Genomic DNA, 27,437 nt, shown 5'->3' on the forward strand with positions numbered 1-27,437 from the left:
AAATTTTGATTTCTTTTGACCCTGGGAGGGCGAGAACTGACGGTTGAATAATGTCTTCCGCCAAGCTGTTTCCTCATGTTCTCGAACGACCTAGGATCCATATTCTCAACAGTTCATGCGATCTTCGGAAGCCCGATCTCAAGAAAAGCAAACACCGGGACCGAAAAAGCAAAGTCCGTTGAACCTGGTCGGCAATCTTCAGAGTTCTTGTCACGTTGGTATTTCTGTGGCTCCCTGTCTTCGTGACAGATGCGCCCGAGCGACAGGCGACAAACACGGGGGTTCGAGAAGATCGTCGCTATCATCGTGAGCAGCAATGGATTTCCGAGCTGAGGTGGGAACCAACCACTGAGTAATCCGTACGATGGGATTTGAGCTTTCCTCGATCGTTCGTACTTCGGAGTAGTCGATTCTTGGTATTCGTGGCGTGTTTGGCCTCGGTGCCTTGTCAACGGTTGTGGGCTTGTGGGTCGACAGTCGAACAATTGCAGGAATCTGATAACACGACCAGGCAAGCATAATTTCCCAGGCTCCGAATTGAGCAAATAATCTCCGTTGTCTATCGGAGCAGCAGCACCAGAGGCGACCTCGCAGCGAACGCTGGCAAATCCTTCATCTCGCAGCCGTTTCCTGTTTCAGGCGCTGTCCGAAATGCCCGGGGCTTTTCTCAGCCAGCGACCGATTCTGCCGCTGTCGTCCGCCCTCGCTTTGCCAACACTTTCCCTTTGTCTCTTCTGTCCGACAACATCCACCGCAGTGACACCTTGCAACTTCCTGGTTCGCTCCCTCAGCCCGGCATCTCCGGCCTGTTTCACCATCGTCGTCTCCATGTGGTGATCCACTCCCTATGCTGTCATCCAAGAAACCTTACGCGTCCCTTCCTGCGGTTTGGCCTGCCTAACCTGGTTGCTCTCCGGTTGATAACTGACCTGCCCTGGAGGGTATACAACACGACGTATAGCTGATAGTCCACATTGAAGGCATGTGCATTTGCTCTGATGGGATCCACGGGTTTCCCTATTTCGGTGGCCGAGCCGACCAAGGCTAGTCGGTTACCTCTACCGACTGAGTGTGGGTATCCTGGTTCGGGGCCACGATGGGTGACACCGAGATTGTGGGGTAACCTCTTGGTTCGATAAAACTACTCCGGACTATATCCCAGGTGCCAAGGTGGCCATGACTCGAACATTGCATGGAAGAATTTCTATGTGAAACTATCCACGGAGTTGTATGCTATAAGCCCCATGAAGGCCGTGACGGATCAGGCTGGATGATTCGTGCCTACTGCTTTCCTATGCAAGACACGCTGGCTCTGCGGTTGACCTTGGAAAACGCATGACCCGGGCTCCCGTCGCCCACTCGGATTACCACCCGGACTTTGACAGCACGGGCTTCCCGGACGCAGCACGCTAAGCAGGTTCTACCCACCCGACCGACGACTGCGTGGTACCCGACTGAGGAGCACCACGCTCTTGCGAACGCTTCCTGCTCGGGGCCGCCACGTGCATCGATGACCATGATGTCATGCCAAATAACCGCTCGATGTAGGTCTAGTCTCGCCAATCGGCTCTCGGAACTTGCAAGTTCCGGCAATGAGTCGATGTTGACCATTCTGTAAGTGTATGAACTGTGAAGAGGATGTCCAGGCAGTCGCGGCAAATGCTTGCGCCGGATTGGGCTGGATGAGGCTGAAGAACTCTTCCTCTTTGCGTCTGGCGTCGAGTAAAGCATTAGCCTGCTTGGAGGACGACATTCTTGGGATGAAATGAACCGGACGTTGTATACGAGCGGAAATGAAACGGTATTGAGTGTTCGTCGCTTCCCTGTTCTTATGGTGAACACCATGGTTGCTTTCTGAGCTTTAAGTGGGCGGTTGCCATCCGCCTGCTGTTGCTCGCTCCCATTCTGTTTGACGTCAAACATCAGACTATGAAAGTCGACCTTTGCTTTCGATCTTCGGTCTTGGGGATCGTCAAAGGGTAGTGAAAACGCTCCACTGGTGAGGTCTCCCAACCCTAGCGGTGTCGACTTGAGAGAAATCTTCTTCCCCTGCTTGATACGAGGCCCTCCTGGACAGGCTGGAGGGTCTGAAGAAATGACCTCAAACCACATGTCTTTCAGCAACTCCGATGTTTGAGTGTCCTTCGGCAGCACGTCACTCGCTATCCATCCCATGCATGTGTTTGTTCCCTGAAGAGGTGAGAGGACTCGACCAACAACGCACTCCTGGCTCCACCAGCTCCTTTCGCGATACGAAAATCCTCCGTACATGTTGGCAACCCGCCCGAGCTTGGTAATGGCTTCGACGTCGTTCTCTAAGATGCTCGACATGAGCAAATGGTTGATGCTTTCGCCCGGGAGTACGAGACCAGAAAGCCATGCTCGCGTCACCCAGCCATCCAATATGGAATCTTGATCGCCCACGGGAGGCTGAAGTATCAGAGGTCGATATGATGAACTTCTGCTATACATGCTGTTTTCCAACTCATCTCCGTCACCAAATGGGGCACTTTCCGGTATTGGTCGATTATAGGCGTCTCTTACTGCCCGGGACCTACCATTTTGACCAATGTCCTGAAAGTGTTCCTTCAGTCCTGTCATATTTGGCCATCCGATGTTATCCGCAAAGAGCAACAATCCCTTGAGTTGCCGGTCGACATGGTCTGGTATCAACTCACATGCCCAGGCCGATTCATGCGCCTTTGTTGTGTCTGATAGTTTATGCGAATTCTTGAAGAAAAAGTGGTGCTGCTTTTCGTTTTGCGTACCCGCTTTCGGTTGCATGGCTGCTTCCCGAGGTTGTAAAGGCCTGTAACAGAAGCAGAAGCTGTCCATGAATCGACGCACCGCGACCATGTCCCAGTTGACCTTTGGAGTCTGGAGCCGCCGAAAGTCCTGAATATCTCTTCTTGAGATTTGCAGATCCTCCGAGTCGCCTAGAAGGCCCAACCTGACTGTTGCATCTAAACGCAAGAGTAACTCAGCGGCGAGCACCATTTGAACGAGAAACCACTTGCGTTCCAAGGAAGAAAAAGCCCACGGCTTTTCGCATTTTGTCGGGTCTAGAAAGTCGCCGTCGCCATGCGGTGCCGCTTCCCATATGATTTGTCCAATACGCAGACGCCACTCGGGCAGACTGAAGTCGAACCACGCGCCCGGCGTGGCCAATACGATGGCCAGAGCCTTTATTTGCGATTGAATAGAGTGCGGATCTTCGCCCTCTACCGTCATGAAGCGAGGTGGTCGATAGAGGAAGTTGTTGAAGAGTCCGCTGAACAGATCCAGGATTCCTTCCAAGTCAAGGATCGTTTTCGTCGTGTGGCCGTGCAATATTTCATGGCGGAGTTCCTTCAGCGTCTGTAGACGCGTCACCAGCCTTTGCATATCGATGTCCCGAACACCAATCCTCTTCCAGGCAATTGGGCCGTCAAGCAGGAGTTTCTTTCGGTCGTGTACGGTTCCATCCTCGCAGAGAGCATACGGGAGGCTATGGTGCTCCATCAACTCGTATGCTTCCATGGCGGGCATATTTGAGAGTCTCTTGAAGTCGGCCTCTGCGCTTGCCCGCGGCGGGCCCGTGAAGCGAATGGCGTCTGCCACCGGAAGCTCGAGGAAATAATGCAAGCCGACCGATCCTGGCTCCTTGCCGTTGCTCGAAAGCATGTTTGGGACCTCAAACATACCCAAGTCCAGGCTCGCTCTTTTCGGTGACTCCCTGTGTGTCCAGCTGTCCAGCTGCACTGGTGTGTCCCCTTCAATCATCCAGTCGCCTGGGATCGGAAGATGCGCATGAAGTGTGCTGACGGTGTACGAGGGATATGGGAGGGCGCGCCTGTCCCACAGGCTTTGTATCGTGGGGTCATGGTCGTCGAATGGAAAGATGACGTGCGGATACCAGAATCCCTGCTTTCCTTTCTCTAGGAGAAAGTACGGTGCCCCAGAGAAAATCACCTCGATGTCGTTTCTCGTCAGTTCGTACTCGGCGCACCCCTCGCTGCTTATATCCGAGTCGCGCTTGCGATGTTGTGCGCTATCACGGCGGGTTGGGCTTTGCGAACGGCTTGGTTGGGGTGACCTAGCTGGCGAGACATGTTCCTTTCGAGATCAGATGTGGCTTGGTGGTACCGCGGGATAAGACTCACCGAAGCACTGGAATCCTCCGAAGACCATCGATGCCGACGAAAGAAACTGCGAATCTTCGCCTGAAACCGTCTATCCTGCCCTTGAATACTCGGCGCTGACGACCGCCTGGGTAGCATCCGCGCAGGCAAAGCATCGTCTGCCGCAGGCGACCCCGCCGCAATGGAATGACGACGCCCGAAAAAAGCCGACATCGTTTCTCAAACACTCTCACCTCGGTAAGATGAATGATATGATTGCGACTATGTTGTCAGAAGATCTTTGTTTGCTCCGGCTCGAGCTTTTGGCGGCTCAGCTGATGTTGAGGTAGGATTGGTAGGTTTCCCGAGGTGTCATTGACTTGTGGTGACGTCTGTGATTTTGTGGAGGCGAAACGGACATCGGCCTACCCTGGGAGGCCACGATAACAGATTACTTCGGAGTATGCACGGGTTTCCCCAAGGTTAAGGTTTTAAACGCACGGCACACGGATCCGAACGGTACGGTGCGGAGCGTTGACGTCTCAGTATGCTTTTCAACGGTCACCAGGGGCGTGGTTAATGTTGATGCTGACTCCTGGGTTTGTAGCCGAAGCCAACTCGTTGACTTTTTAGTTGACTTTGCGGACAATCGAAGGTCTAATTTCTCGTGAGCTATCGAGTATGATAGACCGGTGAAGGGTAGGAGTTTAGACTTCAACTATGCTTTATTATGTAACGTCCTTATTTGAACCTACACATGATAGCTAGGATTTGCCCTCTCGTTGGAAATCATCAGTTGAGAAGCTGCTTGTGATGGAGACGCAACAGTATGTACAGTAGAGCATAGACTCGACTAAAAAGCCACGCGCCTACGCATGCTTCTGCAAAAAGTCCAGCGCAGTGCGATACCCCCGCTCATACTCCTTGCGCACCTTTTCATCCTCCAAGTTCGATCTCGCAGCCATCCACCCATGGATCTGATCCGGGAACGTCTCGACATAGTTGGGCACATTCAGATTCGCCGCAAAGGCACTAACATCCTCGGGCTTTTCATCCTTGGACGCCAACAGCGCCATGGGCACACTGACCCCAAGCGCATCCTTCGGATCCAGCATGGCCGGGTGACACTGCACAGCCGCCTTGAACGTCGTATTCTGTTCGCCCGCCGAAAGCACCGTAATCTTGCCGCCCCAGCAGTATCCCAGAATGGACCACGACTCGAACTTGGACCCTCCGGGCGCAAGACGATTCGCCTCGGAAACGACGCCCGGGATCTTGGAGAGCGTCGCGGGCGGCGCAGCCTTTGTGTTGAAGAAATTCCCTAGCTTCGCCTTGTGCTCGTCGGTCTTGGGCGGGAACCAGGTGATGTCTGCGGGTTCGCCCTCGAAGAAGTCGGGGATGAAGACGCGGTATTTTTGCGACGACGACGAGGAGAGGATGTCGGCGCCTTGCAGGGTCTGGGGGAAGAAGCCGAAGATGTCTGGCCACTCTTATCAGTATGCGAGAATGTGTTTCAGTTGGTCAAGGTGGGTTTGTTTGCTCTGGGGAGCTATGAGAGGAGAGAGGAGGAGGAGGAGGAGGAGGAGGAGGTACGTACCGTAGATGACGAGGATGGCCTTTGTTGCGTCGGCGGGGCCGGTGACGTCTGGTTTTGTTCTTGTTAGACTGCGTAGACCAGAAACCAACTCTGAAGATGGAGGACGTACATGTCTTCAAGCCATTGATAGTCTTGTACTCGCCCTTGGGCTGATAGTCCTTGGCGATGATGGGGGGAATACTAGACCAACACCAGCGTCAGCGATCTCGCAATCTCCAGAAAACGCCAAGCGACTCGGTGAAGGGGTCTTACGTGCAACAAGCCTTGCTAACACCAGACATGGCCGCGGACGAGCAGTGAATCTGCCGATGATTAATTCGGAATTGGAGCTGTTGTGTTGTCGATTGGAACGGGGAGCTCGGCAGGCGGGGTTGTCTCAGCGAAAGTACTACTAATCCTGAGCTAAGGACGGCGGACCTACGGAGCGGGTAGGTTAGAAGCTGGCGCGAGAGCATTAGAATTGGAGATGGAAGTGTAAATAGACGTACAATTAACGAGACTAGTTTCGAGAAGAGATGGTTGAGGAATGGTTGGGAGGAGAGGGAGTTGGAGAGTTCAAGCTGGAGTGAGAGGTGGTGAGCCAGCGACCCCGCGCGTCGACGTCATCTCGGCGTCTTCGGTTATGAGACTGCGACTTGATCCTGGCTGTGTTGCTCACTGAGTAACCGGTTGGCTCCCGAAAGTGTTTCCTACGCATCTGTTTCAGATATCGTGCGACAGTCAGGTATCGGACTGATTGACTGATCAGTGGTCGATCGATAGTCTACATATATGACCTGTATCCGGCCGAAATCTATCCTCGGCACAGCCAGGCACTAGTAGTGCTGCCCAGCAAGCAAGGCTCCAACGGGGGCAGTGCCGCATGGGCGCCAGGCGCAGGCGCACGGCGCAGACCCTGACGGCGATGGCGGACGGGGGGAGGCGGCACGACCGTTGTGTGCCGACTTGGGCAGATTGAATAGAGTGAGCCAATGTCGAATAGACTTCCTGGTGCGCGCGAATAGACTACAATAGGAGACGCCACGACAGCGCAGCCACGGGCGCCATCACTGCTTGATCAACGCTGAAGAATGCAGGAGGTCCGTGGAGTCCAGACTCCAGGCTCGTTGGCGAATTCCGGTGCAAGAGTCTAGACCGCGCAGATGGATGGATCTTGGATATTGGATATTGGATCATGGATGGACCTAGGATTCTATGATCCGTAGGAATGTCTTTGCGTTGGACCAAAAATGGTCCATCCGCCCGAACTGACTTTTTGCAGAAATGAGAGTGAGACTTTGGAAATGAGAGGTTAATCAGGAGGTCCTCTCGACAGAGTTCAGAATTCAGAAAGGGACTCTTGTCTTGCCGGCCGGAGTTGACAGCTCCGCATGCCCAAGCGTGGGCTGGCTGAAGACCTCCTTTTCTCCCCTGCGATGCTGCTACACGAATCGAACATCACAATCAAAGACAGCATAATCAATTGAGCCGGAGAAACTTTGAGCTAGCGAGGGGCTGGACTGGTCAGCTTCCTGCTCAGGCTTGGGGTTTGGGCAAGTTTAGGCGTCGGAAGCTCTTTGTTTCTTGGGGGTTGGTTGCTCCAAGGTGACTGGTCCGATCTCGCTCCAGAGTGTGTTTCTGGCCGTCTGTTTTGAAGCAGAGCTGTCATGGCCGCCACCCACGACCCACCGTACCGACAGGCTGGGCCGGCGGAAGCGAGGGTTTCGAGTGAAGCCTCCAGGCTTGCGGCGGGCGCCTGGTGAACTCGGTCAGATCCCTTGAGCAGCAGGTGAAAAGACTCAATTTGTGAGAGGCCCGCATTTTTCCGACCGAGACACAATAATGCACGAGGACCAATCAGGAAAAGTGAACAAGGAACCAAGTGGGGCTATACAGCTGTTGATTGGCTGTTTTCTCGTAGCCGGCGGGCCAGAACACCTGACGGGGTGATTTGGAGGGACTTTTGGCAGGTGACCAGACAAGACAAGCGCTCCCAACCTCTCGCTTGCTTTGGACAGTGTGGAATGGCCCGGATATTAATGAATGGCATTCGACCTCTGTCCGTGCCACTGGATACGAGCCTGGCAAAAAGGTTCTCGCCAAGGCTGGTGTTGTCTGATCGATCTTGACCTGTTCCCAGACTCAGCGCAGAGCTGTCATGCAGCCGCGCGACGCAAGGGAAGCTGGTTCCAGGTTGCTTTTTCGCGTGCCTCTGCGTCGAGGGTGGGAGGGTTAGTGTTTTGCAGTGAATCATCGATCTGGGAAAGATATCTGGGGCGTAGACGATCTCCAACTACGTTGAACGGTGGGACTTGGTCTTCCCTGTCAACCACGTTGCCGAGCTGATCACCGTTGGTTGCTCTGGAAAGGGTCTGAACATTCATCAACAGCGGACAGGTGAAGACTAAAACAGTTCTGAAAGGATAATGAGAATAATCACTATTATTACTGTAGGCCGGAATCCAGACTATCGAAGCCGACTCCTTAGCTCGCCTCGTTTCTTTTTCCTTCTTTCGCTCCCTTCCTCCTTTTTCTTCCTGCTTTTTCACCCCCGCGTTGGCCAGGCCTCGACAGACTCTGCTGGAATCTCGAGATATAATCGCGCGCACAGCTGCCTCTCGCCTCGTATTTGCCCGCTTCTGCCTCTTTTGCTCCCGCTCCTCTCTCGCTCCTTCCCTGAGATCATGACCCATGGATGTCTGACTGAGCTCTGAGCAGACGCGAGACCCGCGCTCCCTCACCCCAGGCCATGCCTTTGTCCTGATTCTCCCGACCTTTTTCTTTCAGCCAGCCCAGCCCGCCCTGGTCCACCGACCACACAGTCCAGCCCAGCCAGTCCTGCACGTCCCTGTACCACTCCCCGCGTGGGATTATGTCTAGTAGTGCCACTGCTTCTCCTCCCGGCCGATCCATTACTGCTCTCAGAGGTCGCGCTCTGCGATCCCCCTCGCGCTGGATCCTCCTGACCTGACTGGCGCCCTGCCTGGGAATCGATACTGGTCGCTGCCGCTGGGAGCCGAGCAGTTTGCGTATCCCCCGACACACCCGACGCTTCCTTCTTCAGCCTTGCCCTTGACCGTCGCTCCGGGACCACCTGCACCGGCCAACGCAAACCTGGCGACTCTTGCCATCACCCCGGGGATGGGGACGGCCCTGGAGCCTCATGCCCCCCAGCCGCTCACTGCCCGTCGTCCTGCTGCCGCCCAGCTGCCCACCTTTGAGCTGCCCCCGCCCATCAAGTACCCGCTGCAATCGCATCCCTTAAATCACCCGCATCTCCCTCCGCCAAATTCCAGTGTCAGCAACCTCATCACGCAGACGACGCAGGGAACCGAGAGTCTCGCGGCTGCGGCGGCGGCGGCATCGACCGCAACGGTGGCCGCTCTCACCGCGACCACGTCCAGCGCGGTAGCAAGCAGTACGCCTGTTTCGGCTTCTCCCGAATTGACTTCATATTGGGCGAACCCAGGTTCATATAGCGGCTCCTCGGGCCGCCAACCGTCGTGGACGCCAGGCCTCGCCTCGTCCTATTCCAATCGAGATCCGTTCTCGCCCTCGTTCAACCCGTCGATCCATCGAAATCCGGCGACCTCGACCCCCGGCGCCGACAACACGATCCCTTCCGCGTACGACATGCACCAGCTGCCTCCCTTTCACCAGCAGTTGGGCGGTTCCGCTCCGCCGGCGCATCCGGCCATGGGACACTCCATGCTGGGCGCTTCTCCCCACCCATCGCATCCGTCGCTCCCCTCGAACGATCCGTACCTGGCCAAGTCCTCGTCTGCACCGGCCTACGGCGCCGTGCCGCAGCTGTCGAGCCCCTCAGGAGGAGCGTACCATCCGTACGGAGCACCACCGCCACCACCGCTCGCAATGCACCACCCACCTTCACGCGTCGCGTCAAATCCACCGCCGCCGCATCTCAACTACCAACGCCCACCGCCGTTCCCCTCATATTCGCTCCCGGCGATGCCCGGGCCCATCATGTCGAATGTCCATAGCCCCGGCGGGCAAATGTCGCTCTTGGGACCGTCTCTGCAGTCGGGGCTCCTCCCAGGCTTCAACAGCGGGCATGTGGCCAGCATGCAGCAGATGTATGGGGGTCACCACCCGCCGCATCCGGGCCACGCGGGCGGACCGACGAATGACCGCCCGTTCAAGTGCGACCAGTGCCCGCAGAGCTTCAACCGGAATCATGATCTCAAGCGACACAGGCGGATCCATCTGTCTGTCAAGCCGTATCCCTGCAGCAACTGTGACAAGAGTTTCTCGCGCAAGGATGCACTCAAGGTATGCGTTTGATTGCTTCTGGTGAATGGAGGTGTTTCATGCTAACTCGTCGTGCAGCGACATCGACTGGTCAAGGGGTGTGGGAGTGGAGAGCCGGACGAGGCGAGACCGATCAAGGAGGAGGACAAGGGCGACGCAGCGAGCGAGAACTAGTATCCGAAACGGCGCTGCAGCGAGCAAACCTGGCCGCTGCCGCCGGCAAGCAAGCACGACCCTCGGGAGGCCGCCGCGAGCCGCCGCGAGGAAACTCCGAAAGCCACTCCGAGACCGCCGAGACCGCGCACGACGACCGCCGCACACGATGACCAAGGTCGCACCCTTCCACACGCACTGGATAGACGAGAGGAACGACAGAACGACGGAGACAAGGGAGAAATTGCACTTGGACGGAAACGAATACCAAGGAGTTTGGATGGAAGAAGGAAAGGGAACAGGAAAGACAGGCAGGACGGGATGGTGTTTCGGCCGCTTCTCATGGCATGTTTGTTCGGCGTTATAGTATTCTTTCTCTGGCACTCGAGACGACGTTGATTGATTGATTGATTCCACACGTGGAACGTCGCGGGATTACAAGATCACCTTTAGGGCTGGTGTTTGCGGTGTCCTCTCGTTCAGAGTTGTATCTGTAGCCGCACTGGCATTTTGGGTTTGTGTCAGTGTCACTGTTGCTGTTTTGTGTATGACTCCTGCGCGACATTTATCTACTCTATTTTGTCTTTTCTGGCGTTGAGCGAGATATATAGCCTGTCATTCATCACTTCACCACCATCTAAACTTCTATTTCCTCCCACAGACAAGCCAAGCAAGCAGCAGCCTTGGAGTTCTCTTTAGCATGCTCAAACCACTCGTCCTCCTGGCGGCAGCCGCCACGCTCTCCAGCGCCCGCTACGCCGTCACCCTCTCCCCAACCCTCCACACCGGCCCCATCACCGCCGACTATCTCACCCCCAGCCTCAACCAATCCGACCTGGACGCGCCCAAACTGTCGCACGCCAACGCCTCCACCTTTGACTGGTGGACCTTTGACGCAATTGCAATCGAAAACCCCAACGTCTCCCTCGCCGTCACCTTTTCCACCGCCGGCCCCGTGGGCTACCCGCTCTCCCTCCCAAACACGACGCACATCGAGCCGGTGCCCGGAAACGGGTCGCAGTCGAACAACGGCGCGCTGTGGGCGCACATCTGGGCGACCTTTGAGGATGGCCGGAGGCTTTCGGTGGCGGTCCCTGTTGAGACGGCGAGGATGAGTGGCAGCGGGGACTCGAGTATTGCCATCTGGCATGGCGGGGGTGGGTGGATGGGGTCTGAGGAAGGGTACGAGGTGGAGATTGAGGTGAATCGCACCGAGGCGAGGGATGGGCTTGCGCCGTTGAGGGTGCTGGGGAGGATCAGTTATGAGAAGGTATAGATCCATCCCTCTGTAATCCCTTCCCTTCCCTTTCCGTCTGGACTTCTTTCTTCTTGATACTGCGCACTTGAGGGATCCATCCACTGGAGGAATGAGAATGCTAATCAGCTGCGCAGATTGCACCCTCGCACTCGCACTGCTCGATCCCAAACAACTTTAGCACATCCCTCGGCCTCGGCGAGAAGGGGCTCGGCTGGGTCAGCGTCATGCCCGATGCGATTGCGAGCGTCGACGTGGATGTCAACGGGACGAGGCTGCGGTTTGATGGGTATGGGTCGCATGACAAGGTCTGTACTGTACCTTCCTATTTACCTCTCCTACCCTGCTATATCCTCTACTCTACCTCTCTACCCTGCATACACAGCGTAGAGTATATACCCTCGCAACCCCGAAGCTAACATAAACCAGATCTGGAGCAACCGCCCCTTCACGCAGACCACAAAATCCCTAACCCGCGGCCGCGCACACCTCGGCCTGCACTCCATCTCCTGGCTCGCCTACACCCCCCTGCACTCCCCCTCCTCCCCCAACGACACCCCCACGACCCTGGTCTCCTCCTCCATCGCCCGCGACGGCGAACCCGTAACGGCCGGCTGCGCCTCGAACAGCGTGACCATCGAGCCCTCCCGCGAACAGACCGAGGGCGGGCTCGTCAGCGGGTTCGCGGTGTCGGTCCCCGGGGCGAGACTGAGCGTTGCGACGGATGTCGAGGAGCGCGGCGGCGGGGGCGGGGCGGGTCGCGAGGGCGGGTATGTGCGCTGGAATGGGAGGGCGCGGGGGACGGTGGGGGAGGGGGAGAGTGCGGTTGATGAGGAGGGGGTTGCGATGTTTGAGAGGTTTGAGTATTGAGCACACCTATTGTCTAGCTGTTGGGGGATGGGGTACGCCTGCGGAGCTTGGGGTTAGGGGATTAGGATTAGGGGACTGCGATGGGTGGGATGGCTTGTGCTAGGAGGAGTAGTTCCTGATGGATTCTTGGTTCACTGTCTGGGATGCGTATGAGTTTGTGAAAGGTTAACTGGTACGAGTACTCCAGGGCTGAGTTCCGAACTGTGGTTACTGGACTAGTTACGCATCCGCGTCCCGGGTACCGACACACTCCGGCAGGATGATAGGATAGAAGAAATGAGAGTAGATCAGAATGGAATAAGCGAAATAATCGGGTATGACAAACAAGACAAGCACATGGTAGATATCAGCATCGTAAACAAAACCCCTCCAGCAGTAACATCCATCATCTCGTCCATCAGCCCCATACGGTTGAGTATACCCATGCCACCTCGACACCCTAGTAAACCCTTTCTTGCCCCAATTGCAGCCCCTCGTTGGCAATCCACTCGCCCAGGACGCCCCTATAATCCTCAACCCCACACGGCTCAACAAACCGCTTCCACCCACTCCCTTCTTTCCTCACGCCACTGACCCCCAAATCCTTCAGCAGAACATCGACATAGGGAATTGCGTCAAAGACGAAATCGGGATTCCGTTTGCCGAGCCCGCCGGGGTATCGGTGCACCCCGAACTGGGTGTGCAGGGCTGTTTCCCAGAGGATGTTTGCTTCTGCTTGTGTAGGGGTGGATTCGCAGGGAGATGTAGATGGCGAGGTGGATGCAGTCGTTTTCGCAAGGAGAGACGCCACGTCCCCTGGACACGTCTCCGTCACCGTGTTGTCGAGCGAGAGGCGGTTCGAGAAGAACGCCGTGACCCAGAGCGCCTGCGTCTGGGCAATCAGAGACGTGTTGATCGTCATGGGCACGCCGACAAACGCGATGCTGCGCTCTTGCGCCAGTTTCCCCACGGGGACGATGAACCGGGTGAGCCGGTACGGATGCAGCGCCTGCGCCTCGCTCTGCGCGTCCTGTGCGAGTGGTGTATACGGCGCCGGACGATCCACGACGGGCCGCGTCTTCAGTCTCGGAAACCGGCGGAGAATCTCCTCGTCTGCCGCTGCCACGAGTGACGCAGGGAGCGGATCCGGCGCGGAGGGGAAGCCTAGTTCGGAGGGAAGCGTTGCGGGCCGGAACTCGATCTCCGGCGTGGGTTTCCAGCCCGAAGCCACGATGAGCGCGTCAATGTTCAACAGCGGCGGCGAGTTCGCGAGGTGGATGGTCCCATCCGCATCGAGAGACGTGATGTGGTCCGTATGGATGCGCACTTTGTTCGTCTTGGTGACGAGATCAAAGAAATCCGTCGGATAGTTGAGGATACTCAATCCGCTCGCGACCCAGAACGGCGAAATCCAGGGCTTGAGCTTCTTCGTCTCGGGATGCGCGTCGAACCGATTCAGCGTCTCGACGTCGTTCCTCAACACGCCCCAGAACGCATCCACAATCTTCCTCCCCGCCCACGTCCCGTGCAAGAACCCCCTCACCCGCGCCCCGCCATCCGCAACAGGCTCGTTCCAGATACACGGGCTGAACCACTGCAGCAGCCTCGTCGCAGTCAGCTTCTCAAGCCACCGCTTCAGCGGCGTCACGTACGCGGGACTCATCCACACGGGCCCATGCCCGTTGTCGCGGATGATCCAGTCGACGGAGGCGCCTGCGGTGGCGGCCGCGTACACGGCGTCCCAGGCGGACTTTGTCGCGCCGTAGATGGCGATCCGGCTCGAGGGGTTTGTGACCACGGACTTGTGGTATTGCGGCATCGAGCTGGTGTGCAGGACGGGGGCGTTGAATTTCTCTTGGCCGGGAATGTGCGGGAGGTAGGGTTGGGATGTCAGCCCCGTTGCGAGGATGAGTTTGCGCGTGCGCAATACTTTTGTCTCCGTCGAGGATTCTCCTTCTGAAAAGCTGGAGAGCGTATACGTGATCCGCCACGGAAACTCAATCCCCTCCACATGCTCAACAACCCCCACCCTCGCCCCTAACCGAATCGCACCCCCGAGCCCAAAATGCTCTACATACCTCTCCAAATACGCCAGCACAACATGGCCCGGGATATGTTCGCCCTCCTTGACACCAAACGAATCATCCATGGGGAAATCCGAGTACTCGTATGTGCCGCGCATGTTGTTCGCCTTGAGGCCGTCCCACAGCCGGTCGCGCGCCCAGACGCCGCCGACGGACGAGGCGCTTTCGACGAGGCATGTTGATGCGCTCGGGTGGATTTGCCGATATGTTTTTAGGGCGGCGAGGCCAGACCAGCCTGGGTTTGTTAGTTAATTGGGGGATGGATTTGGGGAGGTGTGGTGAGTGAGGTGAGGTAGTGGAGGGGTGAGGAGGGGAGGGAGGGGGGAATGTGGATAGGGTTTGGGAAGGGATGGGAGGGAGAAAGTACCAGCGCCAATGACTACAAGATCGAGACTCTCAATCTCGGACTTGTCGGCCATGATGGAGATGTGTGTGTGTGTGCACTTGCAGTGCAGTGCAGTTGGAAACGCAGAGAGAGAAACGAGAAAGAGAAAGTGATGCAGCGACAAGACCAGGCAATATGCGCGAGTATCCGTATGCGTGCTCAATCCCTGGCCTCAAGGAAACAAGCAGCAGGGAACCCCAGACAAAGAATGGATGCAGCAGCCCGTTAGACGGCCCATGGGTGAATATATATCACTGACAGATCCATCTGCAGCTGCAAGTGGAAGGAATTGTCATGTGCGGAGCTTCGACCCTCGTCGGCGGTGCAGAATGCGTCGCGCGAGGAGTGGAATGGAGGCAACTCAAAGTTAGTGACTGTCGAGTGTCTCCATTATTCTGCGGACCGCATACGCAGGCGAGGCAGCCAACCCGTTGCCCACTCCACTTGTTTCACCCATTTAACATTCCCCGCCCTCACGGAGATTAGTACGATGATAGTTACTAGAGTTAGACTAGACTAGCCCAGAGATAACGGATAGACCTGCATGATCATCTCGGACAGACTTGCCCAGCGCACTGTTCGTCGCTTTCCCCTTGGCTACACGACTCCTGCCTGTGAGGTGTCATGGGTGATCAATTATAGATCGAGACTGTGTGATATAGATCTGACCGCGCCTTGGCAGGCGCTAGTCGCACAAGGATTCAATGTGATTTGTACGATCGCGCGATTCGGACGATTTGGAATCGCGCGCAGGAATACAGTAGTGCTTGCATGGCCCGGCTTGGTTTGGAAGTTTGTTGCTGCACTTTCCTGGCCAGAAGAGCCTGCGGATTTGCTGGTCGGAGACCCTCTGGACTTTTACCTGTCAACCTGTCAAAAGCACCGCCGATCGCTGCCCACTTTCTCCTCCCACTAACTGCGTTAAGAAACGACCTTCACTGTTAGACTTCTGCACTTGTCTAGTTCACAGGTTAGAACCGGGAACGCAGTGGACTCAAGTCTCAACGGTCGAAACTTCTGTGCAGAATGATGGATCCCATTTTATTATCTCTGGTCTGGTCTGGTCAAAGCTAGTGATCGTCGATGGGGAACTGATGGATACACCAGATATGGAGCGTTTGCGATGTGTAAATTTCTTCAGGAGACTCATTTCCTACCTGCTACATACGTATGTACCTCCAGTATACATCCCGTTCCGACGCAAGTGCAAGTGCCATGTGGAGAGTGCAGTGGGAAGAGAAGACTACATAACAACGTAAGGGACGGCCTGCCCATATGTATCTCTGGAGACGCCCATTTCACTTCTTGTAAATTCGACCGTGTGCCACGCTACGCCACCCCGTCTAGTCCAGTCCTGTTTACTCTAGTTCTCCTCTGGAGGGGAGAATCTACCCTGCCCAAGCAACTCTCCCACCATGTCATCCTTTGAGATCGAAGCATTCACCCTCCTCGCCCTCGCCATCATCGCCATCACAGTCCGCATTGCCGCAAGATGGACCGTCGCGGGGCCCAAGAATTTCCAGCTCGATGATTATCTCATGCCACTGGCCGGGGTACGTCGCTTCCCCGTCTCTACTCTCCTCATCCTCATCCTCATCCTGCCAATCCCCAACTAACCAAAGTACGGTATAGGTAGTCTACGGCCTCGAAACCGGCGCCGCCTACAGCGTCGGCGCCTGGTGGCGCGGGCTCGCGAATAACGCCATGACCGACGCCCAGCGCGCAGAACTCGACCCGCTCTCGCAAGAGTATGCCTGGCGCGTGGGAGGGTCCAAGACGCAGATCGTTGGCTGGTCGCTGTATACGACGCTCTTATGGTTGCTGAAGGCGTGCATGGCCGTGTTCTATTCGAGGCTTACGTGGGTGATCTCCTGCTCCTTCGTCCTTTCCTTTGAGATGATTGTTTTGGGATGGATGGATGGATGGATGAGCGATGCGCATACGTTCACGACTATACCCTTCTATCCCCAAGAATTCCTCCAAATCTAACCAGTCTATCCACCGATATACAGGGCCGGCCTCATAAACATGCACCTCCGCGTCAAAATCGCATACGCCCTCATCGGCGCCACCTACATCGCCGTCATCTGCTCCATCCTCTTCGGCTGCCACCCGATCCAGAAGAACTGGCAGATCCACCCGGACCCGGGCAATTACTGCCAGCCGGCCGTATCCAAGATCGATGTCTATGTTACAGTCACGTTGAATGTTGCCACGGATGTTTATTTGATTTCGATTCCGACGCCGGTAAGTGGATTCTCCTATACTTACCATGTGACTGGAGAGCGTGGTCTAACGGTTTGTGACGTGGATAGATCCTCTTCAAAGCGCGCCTCCCCCTCCGCGAGAAACTCGAGTTGCTTATCCTCTTCTCCGGTGGGATCTTCGTCATGGCCGCTGGTATCCTGCGTTGCGTGCTCATCGTCACTGTACGTCTCACTTCTTCTCCCCTCCCACATCCTCTCCCACATACTCCCCGCCCCAAAACACAATATTAATAACCGGGCACAGGCCGGCGCAAACGGCGCCCAACAAGCGGGCTCCTGGGCGTGCCGGGAAACCTTCGTCGCCGTGATAATCGGCAACGCGCCCATGATCTATCCGTTCTTCCGGCGCCTCGCCAAGCGCGCGGGACTCTACATTACAACTCGCGCGTCGACGCGCTCGCGGACCCGAACTCGAACTCGCTCGCAGAGCTACCCACTCTCGGACGGCGAGGATCTGAAAGTACACGGGAAGAGTAAGGATAGTACCCAGGTTTCGAAGAAGAGGCGGTTCCGGCATCCGCTTTCCCTGCCGGAGAGTCAGTGGCGGGATGATGAGGGGACGCTGACCGGGACGGTTACTTTGACGAGGGGTGGGAGTGGGAGTGCCAGTAGAGGAAGTGGTCGCAGTGGCAGTGGGAGTGGAGGAAGTCGGGCGGGCGACGAGGTTGGGATCCTCGAGATGCATCCGCTGCCTGTGTCACCTCTGTCGCCGGACTCCAGGGACCGGAGTGGGAGTTTGAATGCAAACGGCGGCAGGGTGTTTACGGGGTATAAAGACGACGGCGGCGCCGAGGCGACGGTTACGAGTCTGAGTCGGAGTCGCGGGCGCAGTGCGAGTGATGAGGATGAGGAGTTGGAGATGGGGATCAAGGTTGTCAGGGAGACGATTATCGAGAGGGGATAATACGTCCAGGATCTGCTATCTCGGTGAAGAGGGGAGGGTTGACGGGGTGTTCTTTTCGTTGTATCTATTTTTATACCTCTTGTTGTGGGATTTCGGACACTGCTATAGAATTTCTATGTAGAATGTGGTTATCGGGTTATCGGGTTATGTATATAGAGAATTCCTACTGGAACAACGCAAGAGACATGAATACCAGGTAGATCTATCTCACTCCAATACAGCAAATGTGACGACAGCCTCCTCCGTAGACCATAGACGGGTCCGTCCAAGTCAAGCATAAGCATGTCCAGCGCAAACTGCGGCCAAAATGTATACTATTCCCGGCTTTGTGACTTGTGATATGCGATGTGAGATTTGGAATTGAGTACATACATTTAATTTGCCCCACAAACCCCTTTGAAGGTACCTACGTCCCCTGCTGTAAATCCAAGTTGTACAAGAATCCGAACCTCAAAGGAACTTGGGTACCTACAGGTCCCATCATCCCATGCAAGGGTGATGTTGCACAGTCGCACAACCCTCGGGGATGGAGCTTATCTCCCCAAGCTATAATCACCGAGTGGATCGCGTCTGGATGACGTGGAGCTTCGAGAAAGGGATGAGTTATTCTCCGAGGCAGAAGAAAGCCGGGGGTGGGAGGGGGATGGAGGTTTTGACTGTGTTGTGCGAGGTTGATCAGATTCTAGTTCCCCGGACATCACGACGTCGTCTTTAACTCTTTTTAGATGATTACTAAAGATGGCCAGGAGGCACCATAACTTATCTCCTGCTGACCTGGCTGACCTCCTGAGATCGGACTCAAAATCGGTCCCGGTGAGGGTTGCGGCGACTGCTTCTGGAGAGAGCGGGGTTGTTATGCATGCAGTAACAGATCACTTGCTTGTTGAGGTCTTAATTGTTCTCCCATGTTGCTCAGAAGATGGGTTAGTCGGTTATCTATCCCAATAATTGACTATACTACTTAACAAGCAGCCCATCAGGTTGTTCCCAAACCAGTTTGGTGCGAATTTGAGAAGGAAAAAGGTTAGATTATGCCTTCTTAGAGGACGATCTGATAAAGGTCCAAGAATACTTGTTAGTTCTCGCCCTGTGTAAGATGATGATGATCCGTAAATGGGGGAGCTTCTCGCTTCTCTCGTCAGGCATAAAGGACATACTAAACCGATGGGATTGGCGCCTGATGCCTGGTATCTTTACAGGAACCCAAATCGGTTTCCCCGCTAGGCGATCTCGAGTTAAGAAGCGTTAAATACTAAACTACGGCCTTTCTTTGCTCCTTCTCCTTCCAACTAACCTATCATGTCCCGGAGCCAGAAACCAGAAATCTTTACCTACGCCGACTTTGACCTTGAAGCATTGTGTCGTTGAGCAAGCAACCTGCGCCAAGGTGCTTCCTGTGTCTGTGGCCCAGACCAACGTCCTGCCTCGGGAAGTTTCAACTGGGCGGTTTTTATTCTTTTGATGATGGAATAAGGTGGGTATTTTAATCTCCACATGAACGAAGGTCCATGCCGTCCGAAATTGGCAGAAAGATACTAGCGAGCGAGGTAGTAACACTCTTATACCTAAGAGCTCACAGTGATATTCTGGCTCCAGAATTGTTTGACTATTGGTATGAGGTAGTGCTATCTATACTACTCTACTCCTAACACGCCATAGTACTACATCAAAGAATGATATTAGAATTCCGTTCATCCTCATGAGTGAGCCTCGCGGTGTGCCACTTTTAAAATTCTGGACACCAGCCAATCCCTCTGAATCGAATCTGTGCGACAAGGCCAAAATTCTGTCTCAATTAAGTGCTATTACTTGGAAACTCTCGTAGTTGCGATTTGGCAAGATCGGCTCCCTCCTCGAAGACCAAGGAAGGGGGGGAGTTTCCAGATTACGGAATGTCTCTCACGCAGTCATGTGTTTAATAAACGGGTTTTCCTGGATATCCCGCGTGGGCCCTTTTACTCCGAGAATAAATTCTACAATTCCGCCGTTTCAGCATTCTTAGAGCACGCCGAAACCTTGAATATGTCTCATCACTGTTTTGTGGCGCCAGTCCCTAAGCAGAACGAGTATGACACCCACAGTGAATATATACAGGCTGTGGACTTGTGGAACGACTTTATGGCTGTTGGTTGCAAGACTGAATCATCGACGAACAGACTGGACTATGTTATTGTGGCTAGCACTCTGCGCGAGCTTATACAACGCCTTGGCCTCGCAACAGACAACTCGAACTCATTCCCCCTCTATCACGCCGACCTGAGCGTCAACAACATCTATGTGGATGAAGACTTCAACATCACCTGCATTATCGACTGGGGCTTCGCTTCTTCCGTTCCCGAATTCATGCTGTTGGCCCCCCCAGATTTGCCACAGTTACGAGATGAAATCAGCCAAGAGTTGTATAAACCCTTCAGCGGTGGCTTCCTTTCTGCCATACCCGAATTCTCTGAGAAGACATTGGCTTACAGATATCAAAATTTACTAGGCTTCAGCCAAGTCTCCTGGAGGCTAACTCGGCTTCTCAGCCTTGACTCTTTAGATGACTACAACCTCTTTGCTACAGCCTAGGACTTTGTTCATGGTCCTTCAAAGGACCTAGAACATTACCTGCTAGCACAGCGGCCTTCGGACCATTTTTCTCAAATTTATCGCAGGATTCAACAAGATGATATGCCAACTTCACAAATCAAGAGGGATGAACAGGAATATTTTGACAACAAAACTCTAAGGTATACAATCGCCAAAAAATTAACACTTATATCAGAATGGGGGACGCAGCATGACACCACAAATTCGCCAAGATTTCAAGAACGAGTGTTTCTTGCGGATTCCAGATTGTGGAAGTCAATCATGCAATCCATGCAGGACTGTGAGGATATATCTTGATACATAGTGATTCTAAAGCTATGAAGGGACTGAACAATATGGTAATATCAATAACAAGGCAATCCACGTTGACAACATTGCCCCCTTGTGCCTTGGCGCGGGCGGGATCCAGCATGTGATTGATATGAATTCCTCTGCTATTACCGCCAGGGTGACAATTACATCAAAGATACATATCTGGAGCGCGTGGACCATTTCGTGGCAGACACCCTTGCGCTGATCGAGATCCTTTCGGATCCTGCGAACCGCGCGCCGCTTGAGGCTGAGAGGACGCTCGCAGAAGACTGGTATAGTCGATCTCAGGGCAACGAGGCTCCTCTGAATCAGCGGCCCAGCGTTCCAGATTCGGGCAATTAGGCATTTCGGGAAAGCAGGCACGCTGACAGGCATCCGAGTCATCTGCCACTCCTGATTCCACGCGGTGGAAGAGAATGGAGGCCTTTGGCATGGCCAAAGTCAAGGGAAACCAGGCCAAGGCGAGAATGTACACAAGATGCATTTGGTTGGAGGGGGAAGTTCGACCAACAGAAGATCAATGGAGATAGGCGAGCTACTTGTGGTGGAATATAGGATGTTAGGTTGCTAGATATGTTGGGAAAACCTGGACCATAACAGCCCTACTTATGTCTTTGCAGCCCGACCAAGAGCCGCACTCCTTGGATGAGATCATTGTGATTGAATAAGAAAACTTCAGATTAGAGCCTTCGAGTAAGGGTATTCCAAATCTATTCAATGACAGTGCAGCAAGATATGGTTGCTTATTCCATGCCTTCAATTCACCGAGACCTGATTCCATATTCGCTCATGTAGAGGTCGTCATCCTCTCATCCAACCCCTGCAGTTCTACAGTGGCGGACTATTAGGATATGGATGCTATCTGCCGTAATCACCCACGGACCTCTATTTCCTCGCCTGGTTTAGCTATTTCTTGAATTCTCAAGGCTTTAGCTCGGTCATTTGCTAGGACATTTGATGTATCAGACCTTCGGCCTTTCATACTCTTCCTCCAAGACTTCGTCATGAGACTCTTCCGCTGCAGCTCATAACTTTTACAGACTCTTATATCATATCACATCAGCGTCCTGCAATGCATGTCAGCTGCTTATCACACGCAGTTGCTCGATGTTAGACCGGATTTCTACTGGTCCCCATCCCTTTATGTGGATTCCTTGATGTGGATTGTGAAACGGACTGCGCTGATGTGAGACAGAGAGCCATCCTCACCCTTCCCATCTTCCTGACTTCCTGACGTATGCAGCCTCATTGCCACATGTTTTCTCCACGGAGCACATTCTAGTCACTTGCACCACTTCCTTGCTGCCTTGTCAAGAAGGCCCTGCGCACGGTTGGACGGGTTAGCTAGTCAAGAGTGACTTGCGCCCCGCCCCAGCTAGAGGATAACAATACTCCCGCTCAAAAGCGTCTTGGGACCGAGATGGGAGTATCTGTCTGCCGACAAGAAAGTAGTACCTGCAGAGAGTGATAAACAGATTATGGTATCAGCGGCTAGCCGAAGTAGATGGCGAGAGTGCTAGCTGCACACTGTATAAAGAATTTAGGGGCACGGTTGCAAGATAATCGAGCGCAGACCTGATGGGCAGGCTATTCTATCTAGCAGCGTAAGCTCAACATGCACAGGCCTCATTGTGGTGTCAATTTCTTTCCGCAACTCGAGTGCGCTTGTCCTCGCAGAGAAGGAGCGACTGGTGTAGCTTCCAGTTTATAAATCCAAGGACGATATTGGTCGCTCCTTCCTTCAAGCTTACCCTTTCTCCTTTGTCCTTTCTCCCATTTCTATTCTTCTTCAATTTTTCTGTTCTTTGCACGCCCACAGTTAATAAGAGGCGGGCCTGTCGCGCATCAAGTTCCCTTCTCTACTATTTATTATCATGTTTACGTGCTATCAAATCCGTCGTCCAGCCAAGTAAGATCCGGAAATACAAACCATCGTCAAGAAGTGTTATCATTCTCGTAAATACCCACACGCAGAGTGCATACCTAAACTTATAAACTAAAAAGCAGCAGTAGAGACACATCCCCTTTACAACCGCGCAAGACCGGCAAACTCGCCAGGAGCATGATAGTTGGGCACCTCCATCTTCAGCGCATCGCCGGTGTACCCCAGATCCTCGGCAACGAGCTCGGCGCATTTTTCGCCGATGAGGAGGGCGGTCTATACATACCCCATCAGCCTTCTGTTCCTTGTCTATGGAAAAGCAAAGAATAAAGAGGAGAGGTGGACTCACGCTAAAAGTATTGCAGCCCACATTATCCGGGCAGATGGACAAATCGCACACCTTCAGTCCCTTGACGCCGTGGACATTGAGACGTTCGTCGACGACGCCACCTTGGGGCGCGATATTGCTGCCCTTGCGGGGAGCCATGCTGCAGGTGCCCAGGGAGTGCCAGGTTGTTTCGACGTGGCGTTGGACTAGGAGATGAGTTAGGGCATGAGTTTCACTGGAGGTGATAGAAGTCAAGGTGGTGACATACCCCACTTCTCAATATGTGCAATATCCTCCTTGCTATAGTCGAATGGGCTTCGCGACTCGAAGCGGTTCGAGTTGAGGTGCGCGGCGTTGACCTGCTTGCCGGGTTCCAGGGGGTGCGACCACGAGCCTAGGTACATGCACCATTAGCGTCCACTCACCCTTCCCCCGGCAAAATACAAGCAAAACAAAGACATACCATGCTGTATCCCCGCCGTAAGATGATTCGGCCCCGCATACGCCTTGGTCGTGACAAGATCCATATCCTGCGCGCGGACCGGTGAATTGTACCCGAAATGCGGGTGCATGCCCGTCACCTCTCCCGCATACGAGCTCATGCGGCGCGCCGTCTCGCGGGACTTGATGTACCCCCAGACCATGGCGGCCATGTCGCGCTTGTCGTTCATGAAACCCGCGTCGAAGTCGGGGGTTGCGTAGGGGTCGGCTGATGTGATGTGGGTTGAGCCGCGGGAGAAGGGGTATTCCTGTTTGCGTTAGAATAGAATAGATGGTTGATGAGGCTTAGCAAGGTGTGCGGAGGTAGTGGAAGAGGAGAGAAAGGGAGAACGTACCAGGAAGTGGAACATGGTGAAGAATTTGCCTGGGGGCATGAGCATGTGGTCGCCGAACCAGCTATACTCGTCAGCAAACCACCCAGCAAGTTGGAAGCATAAAGGAGGACATACCCCGAAATCACCGAATAATGCATAACCGGCTTATCTGGCTTATTCTTAAAATAAGTCTCCCACCCCTGCACAAACTCAGGCGTGGGCCACTTCTTCATCTCATCCAACTCCTCCTTTGTCGGTCTGATCTTGACACCGGCATCAATCCCATTCGTCGCGAGCGGCCCCGTCCCCTTGAGATTCCACTCCTCAAACACCTTCTTCTGCACCTCGGGATCGCCCCGCACAAAATCATCGAAACTCTCCACATCCGGCTTCGCGCGGTATACCGAGAAGGTCAGGTAATGGTCCTGGAAATTCCGTCCCACACCGGGCAGATGCACAAGCGGTTTTACGCCCGCGGCGCGAAGCTTCTCCGAGTCACCGATTCCAGAGCGTTGCAGGATGAGTGGCGAGGAGAGGGTTCCGCCGCTGACGATGATCTGCTTGCGGGCGCGGAAGATCCGGCGCACGGGTTCTTTGCCGTCGAGGGGCTTTGTGGGCACTGTTACGACGCCGACGGCGCGGCCGTCTTCGATGATCACTTTTTCAACTTTGGTGTTGCATTGCAAGTGCAGGTTTGAGTGCTTTGCGCGTGTGCTGTGGACATACGCGTGTGCAGCGTCGCTGCGGCGCCCTGTACCTGTTAGCGGTCCTCACCAAGTAGAAATGGATATAGTACAATGGACTTACCAGTGTCACGATTAATCCACTTCAGCCAATGCTCTGCTCCATGCCTTTACACAGACACATTAGCACAGTACACATGGCCAATCTCTTCTTGCGGATACATACCCCGTCTTCAAATCCTGCAAATCATCGGTAACCGGAATCCCCTGGCTCTCAGCAGCCCGCAAGAAATCCTGCGCAATGGGATACGTGTAGTTCCCAAAGGACACCTTGATGGGACCGTTGAATCCGTGCAGCTCCGGGTTGTTGCACGCGCGCTGGTACGTCTCGTGCTTGCGCATTAGCGGAAGGAGTTCATCGGTTGTCCAGCCTTTGGCTTGGAAGTCATCGTAATCGGAGGCTGAGGCGCGGGTGTACATCTGTTTTGATTGTTAGGTTGGGGTTTGGGGATGGGTGTTGGGGGGAGAGGGGGACGTGCCATGAAATTGATGGAGCTCCCACCACCGAGGATATTCGCGCAGGGCACGATAGCTCGCCGTCCATCGAGGTGCTCGGAGGGCCGGGAGTGGTAGAACGAGGCCGTCTTAGAGTCGAGCTTCATGTTCTGGGGGTAGATGCCTGGACGGTAGACCCTGAGATGGTTTGTAAGCACAGTGCAGTCCATTCCATCAAGTGCTAGGGCAGCCTACCATGGATTATTCAGGTTATTCTCGCCGGCTTCAATGAGTAAGACGGAAAGGTTGTGGTCGAGGTTTGCCAGCCGGCCCGCGGGCACACAGCCGGAGCTGCCGCCGCCGCAGATGATGATGTCGACTTCCTCTGGGATTGTCATGTCGCAGTCGAGGGAGTCGTTCCCAGATGGTGATGGAGAGGAGATACAAGGAGTCAAGGGGTGGGTATTCTTCTCGCTCTTATATCTCCTCCCTCCTTCCCCGCTCCTAGCAAACACACATCCATGCCCAGCTCCAGCTCCTCTTCTCTGCAAATCTTACTAGCATCCATTGCCCTAACCAGGCAGCTTCCCCGCACACGGGGCATCGAGCATCAGAACTGGTGAATGGTGCCCGCACCCGCAACACGAATCTAGACTTTCCCCCCAGATATCTGCCCACACTGGATCCACGGATTACCGGACACACAGCGGTGTGAATGGAGGAAGATAGTGCGCCCAGAGACTTATCACAGGTACTAAGACAGCCCTAGCAGGGGTTATGCGGAGACAGCAGCTATTGCGGAGGTACAAGGCAAGTATGGATGAAGCGGACGTTGAATCGCAACTGGTGATTCGACAATTGTTGGTGCTGGGGATGTGGCTCCCCAACCGTGATCCCCCAGCTTTCTCCTCATCTTGATATATCCCCAATCGGGGTGGGGGAATGTCCAATGCGTGAGGTTTGTACATATTCTGACAGATAGCTGCTTTCTTTCGAGGAAGAGAATCACTTCGCTTGTGTGGTGACTGTCGTGCCCTTGTTACCGTTTTGATGTATCTCTGTAGCGGTTTGGATATCAGCACATCTCCCTCGATTATCAAGACTCAAGATCATGTCCAAAGTTGAAGCATGTACCCAATGTCAAAATAGACATCCTCCGGCTAACAACCTCAATTGATTGCTCCTCAATGTGGAGATCCGGCCGAAAGTGCGGGGTTGCGCTATGATCCGTGATGTGCCGGATAAGCCCCCCTGGGATTATTCCGGTGTATTAATAGATTTGCCTTATCCGAGAGGTTGTTGAGTGGTTGCGTGTCAAGTTACCAGGTACTTTCTCTTGTCCTATGAGTGTGCGGTAAAATGCCGTCAAGAGGCACTGCGAAGAACGCACGCCTAATCAGCTTCATCCAGCATCTCTTCATGGTAAGAAGCATGGATATCAACTACCATGCTGTCCATCAATGACAAGACAACGGCCATAAATGTGGGGTTAAGGTTAAACCACTGACGGCGGACCTAAAACCGCCCCCGGCCGAATACCTGCCCCACAAAGCGGCCCCGGCCATGATTCAGGCCTCCCCAGAGTAGAAACGTCATATAGCAGATGGTCAGCCACTGATGCCTTTCTCCACACGTCCATATTAGGCCACTGGCGCCGCCGAGCTTGTCCTCTACCCAATCAGTCGCCTCAATACAAGGGGAGCAAGTATCTTTGCGGGGAACTGAGCTGGCCTGGTCTAGCTTTCCTGAAACTCGTAATGAATCAGGTATGCAGTACTTAGTGCTGACCTCTGCCTCTGATACGATGCGATGCGCCTCTTGTATTCAATAGGTGGACAAATTTTCGTATCTTATCGAGAGGGTCTGGATTCGGTACGCACTGATGGACATAGCCGTCTTTCGTCGCGTTGCTCGAATTGAATGGTGATGTGGTTGGCTAGATTCATCTGTGTGAAGAGGGGGGAAGTTTCAAGATGTGGTATCTTCTTCTCCTTCTTCTTCTTCTGGATCCGGGCGTCCGTCGTGCGGGGAGAATATCTCCAACTTTACGTAGTCTCGTTCTTGCGAATGATAGTCGTTGATTAAGGGGTTGCATGTCCGGACGTTGCTGAACCAGCTCAGCCCCGTCAAAACGCAGGCAGATGCTCCTATGATTCTCTGCGCGGGATCCTAACAGTCCACCAAATCTTGATGTGGCACCTGCCAGCTGGACCCGACTTTCTTCGATTGTCCAAGGGATATATACCAAGAATGTCAAGGTCAGCTACAAGAGAGACTCCATTCGTCTACGTCGAACCTCTAGAAACTAGCTCATCTTGCATTCTCCAGTCGCTACAGCTCCAAAGAACAGATATACATCAGTGCTAATATTATTCTTTTCCCAGGCGGAGCTTCGCACGTCTACCACAGTTAAGACTGCTCCCTTCCTATGCCCCCAACTTCTCTTAATAACCATCTGATCCTCAGACCCATGATGCGTGAAAGCAAGCTT

At 54.3% G+C, this 27,437-nt stretch overlaps 9 protein-coding genes across 9 annotated transcripts; 4 read left to right on the top strand and 5 right to left on the bottom strand.

Moving 5' to 3' along the window:
- Positions 1-900: 900 nt before the first annotated feature.
- On the bottom strand, positions 901-4,654 carry BJX68DRAFT_127757 (uncharacterized protein). Its single transcript, XM_071036234.1, has 2 exons — positions 4,143-4,654; positions 901-4,095 (listed from the first exon to the last, which is right to left on the bottom strand). Exons 1-2 carry the CDS (start codon positions 4,332-4,334, stop codon positions 1,282-1,284), a joined length of 3,006 nt encoding a protein of 1,001 aa, XP_070897120.1. The 5' UTR covers positions 4,335-4,654; the 3' UTR covers positions 901-1,281.
- Positions 4,652-6,372, bottom strand: BJX68DRAFT_127803 (dienelactone hydrolase family protein). The gene is made up of 5 exons (XM_071036235.1): positions 6,119-6,372; positions 5,950-6,054; positions 5,807-5,877; positions 5,698-5,745; positions 4,652-5,580 (listed from the first exon to the last, which is right to left on the bottom strand). Exons 2-5 carry the CDS (start codon positions 5,976-5,978, stop codon positions 4,970-4,972), a joined length of 759 nt encoding a protein of 252 aa, XP_070897121.1. The 5' UTR covers positions 5,979-6,054; positions 6,119-6,372; the 3' UTR covers positions 4,652-4,969.
- A 1,338-nt stretch (positions 6,373-7,710) lies between these two features.
- On the bottom strand, positions 7,711-8,593 carry BJX68DRAFT_127719 (uncharacterized protein). The gene has a single exon (XM_071036233.1). It carries the CDS (start codon positions 8,367-8,369, stop codon positions 7,833-7,835), a length of 537 nt encoding a protein of 178 aa, XP_070897122.1. The 5' UTR covers positions 8,370-8,593; the 3' UTR covers positions 7,711-7,832.
- BJX68DRAFT_127828 (putative C2H2 finger domain protein) lies at positions 8,594-10,459 on the top strand. Its single transcript, XM_071036236.1, has 2 exons — positions 8,594-9,966; positions 10,024-10,459. Exons 1-2 carry the CDS (start codon positions 8,818-8,820, stop codon positions 10,117-10,119), a joined length of 1,245 nt encoding a protein of 414 aa, XP_070897123.1. The 5' UTR covers positions 8,594-8,817; the 3' UTR covers positions 10,120-10,459.
- Positions 10,460-10,798: 339 nt separating this feature from the next.
- On the top strand, positions 10,799-12,223 carry BJX68DRAFT_268775 (uncharacterized protein; the record flags this gene model as incomplete). The annotated part of the gene is made up of 3 exons (XM_071046173.1): positions 10,799-11,368; positions 11,491-11,661; positions 11,783-12,223. 3 exons carry the CDS (start codon positions 10,799-10,801, stop codon positions 12,221-12,223), a joined length of 1,182 nt encoding a protein of 393 aa, XP_070897124.1.
- Positions 12,224-12,662: 439 nt separating this feature from the next.
- On the bottom strand, positions 12,663-15,025 carry BJX68DRAFT_277139 (flavin-binding monooxygenase-like protein; the record flags this gene model as incomplete). The annotated part of the gene is made up of 2 exons (XM_071048268.1): positions 14,654-15,025; positions 12,663-14,521 (listed from the first exon to the last, which is right to left on the bottom strand). Exons 1-2 carry the CDS (start codon positions 14,703-14,705, stop codon positions 12,663-12,665), a joined length of 1,911 nt encoding a protein of 636 aa, XP_070897125.1. The 5' UTR covers positions 14,706-15,025.
- A 1,061-nt stretch (positions 15,026-16,086) lies between these two features.
- BJX68DRAFT_268777 (uncharacterized protein) lies at positions 16,087-17,842 on the top strand (the record flags this gene model as incomplete). Its single annotated transcript, XM_071046174.1, has 5 exons — positions 16,087-16,224; positions 16,304-16,614; positions 16,684-16,918; positions 16,987-17,100; positions 17,183-17,842. 5 exons carry the CDS (start codon positions 16,087-16,089, stop codon positions 17,840-17,842), a joined length of 1,458 nt encoding a protein of 485 aa, XP_070897126.1.
- A 1,299-nt stretch (positions 17,843-19,141) lies between these two features.
- Positions 19,142-20,728, top strand: BJX68DRAFT_256522 (uncharacterized protein; the record flags this gene model as incomplete). The annotated part of the gene is made up of 5 exons (XM_071043197.1): positions 19,142-19,200; positions 19,347-19,454; positions 19,502-19,666; positions 19,720-20,338; positions 20,411-20,728. The coding sequence occupies 5 exons, from the start codon at positions 19,142-19,144 to the stop codon at positions 20,726-20,728; spliced, it is 1,269 nt and encodes a 422-aa protein (XP_070897127.1).
- Positions 20,729-22,769: 2,041 nt separating this feature from the next.
- On the bottom strand, positions 22,770-25,344 carry BJX68DRAFT_277141 (GMC family oxidoreductase; the record flags this gene model as incomplete). Its single annotated transcript, XM_071048269.1, has 10 exons — positions 22,770-22,901; positions 22,975-23,159; positions 23,222-23,347; positions 23,417-23,702; positions 23,790-23,850; positions 23,904-24,519; positions 24,576-24,619; positions 24,678-24,931; positions 24,991-25,144; positions 25,202-25,344. The coding sequence occupies 10 exons, from the start codon at positions 25,342-25,344 to the stop codon at positions 22,770-22,772; spliced, it is 2,001 nt and encodes a 666-aa protein (XP_070897128.1).
- Positions 25,345-27,437: the final 2,093 nt, after the last annotated feature.

Source organism: Aspergillus pseudodeflectus (assembly GCF_044049435.1).
Source record: "Aspergillus pseudodeflectus strain CBS 756.74 chromosome Unknown BJX68scaffold_33, whole genome shotgun sequence".
NCBI lineage: Eukaryota > Fungi > Ascomycota > Eurotiomycetes > Eurotiales > Aspergillaceae > Aspergillus > Aspergillus pseudodeflectus.

Coding starts and splice junctions, on each gene's coding strand:
- BJX68DRAFT_127828 (XM_071036236.1), top strand. CDS start 8,818: ATGGGGACGGCCCTGGAGCCTCATGCCCCCCAGCCGCTCACTGCCCGT. Junction 9,967..10,023: donor CGCGCAAGGATGCACTCAAG/GTATGCGTTTGA, acceptor CTCGTCGTGCAG/CGACATCGACTGGTCAAGGG.
- BJX68DRAFT_127803 (XM_071036235.1), bottom strand. CDS start 5,978: ATGTCTGGTGTTAGCAAGGCTTGTTGCAC. Junction 5,878..5,949: donor GTTAGCAAGGCTTGTTGCAC/GTAAGACCCCTT, acceptor GTGTTGGTCTAG/TATTCCCCCCATCATCGCCA. Junction 5,581..5,697: donor GGCCATCCTCGTCATCTACG/GTACGTACCTCC, acceptor AAGAGTGGCCAG/ACATCTTCGGCTTCTTCCCC.
- BJX68DRAFT_127757 (XM_071036234.1), bottom strand. CDS start 4,334: ATGTCGGCTTTTTTCGGGCGTCGTCATTCCATTGCGGCGGGGTCGCCT. Junction 4,096..4,142: donor CGGAGGATTCCAGTGCTTCG/GTGAGTCTTATC, acceptor TGATCTCGAAAG/GAACATGTCTCGCCAGCTAG.
- BJX68DRAFT_127719 (XM_071036233.1), bottom strand. CDS start 8,369: ATGGGTCATGATCTCAGGGAAGGAGCGAGAGAGGAGCGGGAGCAAAAG.